General features: G+C 41.4%; 1 protein-coding gene across 1 annotated transcript; it reads right to left on the bottom strand.

Moving 5' to 3' along the window:
• Positions 1-340: 340 nt before the first annotated feature.
• LOC125314118 (B3 domain-containing protein At2g33720-like) lies at positions 341-1,070 on the bottom strand. Its single transcript, XM_048275594.1, has 2 exons — positions 747-1,070; positions 341-682 (listed from the first exon to the last, which is right to left on the bottom strand). The coding sequence occupies exons 1-2, from the start codon at positions 1,068-1,070 to the stop codon at positions 341-343; spliced, it is 666 nt and encodes a 221-aa protein (XP_048131551.1).
• Between the last annotated feature and the right edge of the window lie 4,998 nt (positions 1,071-6,068).

The raw sequence follows: 6,068 nt of genomic DNA, 5'->3' as shown, positions 1-6,068 counted from the left end.
GGAATGGTACGTCAGATCAATCTACCATAATCAACTTTTTGGCCATCTAAAGTATACCTTCATGTGTATATAGATATCTAAGAATGGAACATAAAATTTCGTATATAACTATGATAGAAAAGAAACGGATCAAGAAAACATTCACTAAGAATGGAAATTCTGAGTGAAAGTAGAGACGGCCTAATTTCATATAACAGCAAAATCCCAAAACTACTAGTACTTCTCTAAAGATAAAAAAATGTCTCCCGTCGGCCACCGAAGAAAATGAATATTAATGCAAGATTAAGTCTGATTAAATGATTCGGTCACTCAGTTGATGGCTAGTCAGCATCACGAAACACTAATTCGCCTTGCGGAGAAGACTGAAAATGAACGTGCTCGCAATAGGATGCCAGTATATCCCGATCTCATCGCCGTCCGCCAGCCCCTTCCGCTGAACAAACTCCTTGTTCCAACACCAGTTCAGCACATATGATTTGGACGATATCCAGTAAACAAACACCAGTCGATGCTCGAAGCGCGTGTCCGCGTCCCACACGACGACTTTGTCACCCTCCTTGCTCTCGACTCGCTCCACTCTCTCTTTGCTCATGCACGGGAGCACGTGGCTCAAAACGCCCGCCCGCGGTATCAAGAGCCTCGACAGGTGCCCGAGATCGCTCTTCGTAAGCTTTTTCTTGATCTGTGGAAACGCCACCGCATCTCTCTTCCTCTTCTTCACCTTCCGAGGCCTCTTTCTTCAGTACCTTCGCGTCCGAGAAACCCTTGGGATCAGGCGTGAGGGGGAAGAAGTTGCGAGCCACCACCTCTACTGCAGATGAAACATCATCTCTGGCCCCTTCGTCGGGTTTCTTCTCCTGATCGTGCTGATAAGAAAGGCACAACGAGGAGTCCGTCAACTGCAGCGAGTGGACCTCGCCTCCCATGTGGTCGCTAATGGGTTTCTTCTCGTGATTGTGCGGATAAGAAACACACGCCGAAGAGTCCATCAACGGCGGCGAATGGACCGCCCCTCTCAGGACGCCGCCTACGGGAGGTGATGTGGGGCTGAAGGAATCGATGAGCTTCATGGGGTTTTGGTTTAAGATACGGGAAAGCACTTTGCGAGAACGACAAAGGCAACAGTTCAGAGGAATTGAGAGAGAGAGGATAAAGAGAGAAGGCAACGTAGGAGAGAATAATACAAAGAAGACGACATAAGACTCGGGAGGCTGCAGAGGGATATATAGTTTACCGTTGGAATTGGGAAGGCGAGTGACGTCATCGATATTGGACTGAGGGGTTTTCCCAATTCGAGTCAGGCTAAGATTACTAGTGTACGTGGGTTTATAGAAAAAGGAAATATTTTCGAAGAGTCAAGATTGATCTCCCGCAGATATGCATGCCTTTAATTATACAGCTGGCGATAATTCCCCCTTTAGATTTTTATGCTACGAACAAGCTTCTTATCTTCGTTAAATTATTTTCAACATCTACGAGGACGGAAATTTTGAAAGGCTGGAATTTAAAAAAAAAATTAATTATTCGAACATATAATTTGATGAGTTTATCACAAACTCAGGTAGTTATATGGGAAAGAACGACACAAAATAAAATAAAAGAGACCGTAAGCTTGTTTTACCTTCGTCTTCCATTTTTTTTTAATCAATTTGCTCACATTTTTTCGAGTGGGACAATTTCCTATTTTGGTAAAGTGATGTGTTCCCTACAAGATTTCAGTTGAATATGTTGTATGGATGATACCACCAAAAAATATTTAAATTGTGTCCATCGTAACATCAATAATCATGATGCTACCAATTGGAACAAAAGGATGATTAATAAGAGAGCAGACAATCGTAACCACTAAATTAATGATAGAGAAGGTGCCTTATTCTTTCGAAAACAGTGTATGCAATATTTATTATTTATTGATTAAAGGCGCCTCTTGTAAAATGAAAGTATAATTCTAGTGTCTTCTTTTTGGAAAATCCATTCAGACTAATCTACCGGAAATGATTTTATTTTGAGCTACTACCATAAAAAAACCCTAAATTTGTATAAATTATCCTAAACTAATTTTTTGACTACAAAAAAATTCAAATTGGGACGTGTAAAAAAGGGGAAAATTTAAAAATTCAAAAGAAATTAAAAAATTAACTTTTTTTTATTAATTTTTTTTACAAATGGGGTTGAAATTAAAATAATTTAAATAAAAAAGTTAATCAAAATAAAGAAATAATTAAAAAGCTAAAAAAAATTCTCTAGCTCTTGTAACAATGGCATCAAATCAGAGGTCATGTTCTCACTGTTCATTTGACACCCACCATGGCGAATATATTTGAAGGTGCGGTTGCTAGGAGGAGCCCCGTGGGTTGACAGTGGAGTCTTGTTGCTTTGATTTTATTTCTACTTTTTTGAGTTTTAGACAAGCTGCAAGAGTTTTAGACGAGTCGGTCTTGATTTTCTTTCAACGACTCGGGTTATGCTGAGCCATGCCAACGTTCACGATAGGGGTGTCAAAACTAACCAAAAAACTGAATCGAACTATTAATCGAATCGAATCGAACCAAAAATTTATCCATTTTTGGTTCAATTCAATTCAATTTTGGTTCAGTTAATTGAAAAATAACCATTTATTTCTTTTGGTTCAATTTGTTTTGGTTTAGTTCGGTTAATCGAACCGAACCGAAAATCTTTTTTTTTTCTTTTAATTCAACCTCCCCACCGACGCTACGCAAGCCTCGAGCTCCCTCAACACGCCCAAAACCTCCACCCCCTCATGCTCCTCACACTCCTACCCACCCCCCACCCATGCCTCGTGACCAACGCCGCCACTGCCATCACCCTCAACCCCATCCTACCCATCGTTGGCGTTTCCTCGCCGCCGCCGCCACAATGCCGCCGCCACCGCCACCAATAAATCAGACATTTTCAGTAGGCTAAAATTCAAAATCAACCCTAACGAGCTTGTTCAATCTCGCTAACAACTATGGCGGTTAACGCAATCAATTTAAAGGGAACATTGAACAGTGAACCGCGAGCTTCTTCCAATTCCATCACTAAGAAAGGACGCACCCGTGACTTCAATTTCTCTCGTGAAACCTCCCAATCATCGTTCCATCAAGCGGCGAGATCTCGCGAAGAGAGGGCTCACGGTCCTCGCTTAGGCCCTTGCCGGCCACCGCAAGGGTGGGTCGGGGCCGCGAGGGCTCGCGACGCCCTCGCCTTCGTTTGCAAGGGGTTTTGGGGTGCCCGACCGCATGGTGTGCCTCTCTACGCCGAGGGAGGAGGGTGAACCGTTGCGAGAGATCGGGTGCCTCAACGGGTGGCTCCAGCACTTGAACTTCAACCGCCTGTTGTGCCGGTCATTGCTCGCGTCCTGCGAGGCCGCACACACCGTGGGGAGGCGCGTCGGGGGAGAACTGGTGGAGTGGTTTTCTTTGCGCTGAACCAAGCCTGTGGGGACTTTGAATTTTGGGGGCGGTGGTGATGGGCCAGTGCATCAGCTTTGGAAAAAAATGGAAAGTTAAAACTAAAAATCAAAAACTAAACCGAACCGAACCGAACCAAACTGAATTGGATATTTGGTTCAGTTCATATTTAGTTCAAGGCGGGTTCCATTCGGTTCAAGCTTTTCACCCTAATGGTTCGGTTCGGTTTGGTTTTTGGAAAAACCAAACCAAACCGAACTATTGACACCCCTAGTTCACGGCCATAGCCTTGGACAGGCTATTGGATCTTCACATAACGTAACGTAACAGGAAAAAATTATCCCAATTATGCAAAATTTCAATGATACAACTCTTTTAAATCCAAGTCCAAAAGTAACCCCAACAAAAACAATATTAATTTGAGATTAACTCTAATTCGCCTTGTGAAGATAGCTAAAAGTAAAAATTGCTAGCATAAGAATCCCAATATACCCCAACCTCTTGGCCAACCGCCAATCCCCTCCATTTTACGAACTCCTTGATCCACCCCCCTGAGGACGTAGGACTCTGACGATTCCCACAACGCGAACACCGGTTGATGCTCACAGCACGTGTCCGCATCCCTCATGTTGACATCATTAGCCTCCTTTTTGCTCTCGACTTCGCTCGCTATCTCCTCGCTCATCCATCGGAGCGAGTGCCTCATTACAAAGTCCCGCCCGATCGAGAGCCTCCATAGGTTGCCGAGATTGCTCCATGTAAGCTTCTTCTTGATCTTGTAAGGATCGAAGAGCAGCACCAGCTCTGTGGAAACTCCATTGCTTCTTTCTTCCTCTTCATCACGTCCCGAGGCCCCTTTCTTTTCCTTCTACGTTCTACTGTACTTCGCCTTCTTCTTCTTCTTCTCCACAATTATGGTTCCAGCATCGGCAAGTGAGGCCATGGATTTTCACTTTGGTTGGGCCAGGATGGTTTCTTGACAGGGGTTGCCGACTTCCTTCGCGTTCGGATCGGGCGCGAGGGGGAAGAAGACGCAAGCCACCACCTCTACTACGGATGAAACATCATCTCTAGCCCCTTCGACGCGGTTTTTCTCCCGATCCTACATATAAGAAAGGCACGACGAAGAGTCCGTCAACCGCAGCGAGTGGACCTCGCCCCCTAGGTAGTTGTTGGAGATTATGGATTTGAGAGAGTAGAGAATGTTTTATGATTGCTTGAAGTATTATACCAAGAGACATCAAGTTTGGAATGCTTAACAGCTTTACATCCGGCTTAGGAGAACCCTAGAGTTAATATGCAAGCTATCGGGCTCCAGCCCATATGGACCCAAATAGCCATGCTTTCACCTATTAGGCTTGTATGTAAACATATTAGTTGGACTATATTAACAATACATCCAACAATCTCCTCCTATGTTCATCATACAATACAATTTAATATGGTGGTCAGTGTAATGTTCAAACAAATATGAATCATCCACATTCAGTCCAAGACAATCAATTTAGATCGGACAAAGAGTTTTAGCAAGAAAATTTTAAACTCAATCATCATTTACAATCCAAATAAGTGGATCATCATTATCATGAATCCGTTCCGAGGTCAGTATATCAAAATAAATAATAAGAGTTTTAGATTCAGTCTAAACTCATCCAAATCTCAAGCATCCAAAAATAAATCTCGAATTAGTTGACCACCAACATATACGCAATAGTCAAGTATAAGTAAGTTGGTCAAAATAGTCCAAGGCCTTACAAATACAAGAAACAAGCATAATAATGGTCACAAAATAGAGATAGCAAAATGTAAGTCTCAAGTAAATGGACTCCATCAAAATGGGCAATAACAGGTGAACTATCAAGTCCCCACACACTCTAAATAAATATATTCAGTCATCAAGTAGGTCATCCTAGTCAAGATCCCACTCATTAAGCTCTCCTCCATTTATGTCATCTCCTGTAGAATGTCAAATATGAATTTTATACTATCATGAATTCAATCATTTGAATAATCTACTAAAAATGTCTAGTTCTACTAAAAGAACTTGACATCATAACATCAGGCAAAGAAGAACATATATTAATGTAATAAAGCATTATAATAACATGTTCATAAGCATCAAACCGGTTTCATAAATTATGAATAATGCCTAAACAATTTGATTTACAAAGAGCCATCAACTTAAGTTTATTTGTAAAAGAATAACCATTGTCTAGTTTCAAAGAACAGAACCAAAAGTCAAGTCACTTACAATAACCTTATCATGTAATATCAAGTTTCAATTAAGAACATGACCAACAAGCTTCTTATGCAAACAACTATTTCTACGTTTCAATTTGGAATGTCATAATTACTAATTCTTTAAAGTCAAATAATCTAACATCACGTTTGGAATGAGATCATTTAACCAAAAAGATAGTCCAACCTAGTTGGAATGTATCATTAGGTTTTGAATGGCACAAGCTTCCCAGGTAGAACCTTTGAATTAGGTTAAAGTCATCTTCATCAAGTTTGGAATGAGACAACTCACCCTTTTCAAATTAGTCAGCGTCCACGAACATCAATGAAACATATAAACTATGCTTATCATTTTGGCTAACAAAGGAAGATTCTAAAATTCAAAACACATAATTAGAAGGTAAGTACATGGTAATT

Source organism: Rhodamnia argentea, chromosome 3 (assembly GCF_020921035.1).
Source record: "Rhodamnia argentea isolate NSW1041297 chromosome 3, ASM2092103v1, whole genome shotgun sequence".
Lineage (NCBI taxonomy): Eukaryota > Viridiplantae > Streptophyta > Magnoliopsida > Myrtales > Myrtaceae > Rhodamnia > Rhodamnia argentea.
The sequence above is the reverse complement of the archived record's forward strand: the minus strand, read 5'-3'. Positions and strand labels throughout refer to the sequence as shown.

Coding starts and splice junctions, on each gene's coding strand:
- LOC125314118 (XM_048275594.1), bottom strand. CDS start 1,070: ATGAAGCTCATCGATTCCTTCAGCCCCACATCACCTCCCGTAGGCGGC. Junction 683..746: donor AGGGTTTCTCGGACGCGAAG/GTACTGAAGAAA, acceptor GCGTTTCCACAG/ATCAAGAAAAAGCTTACGAA.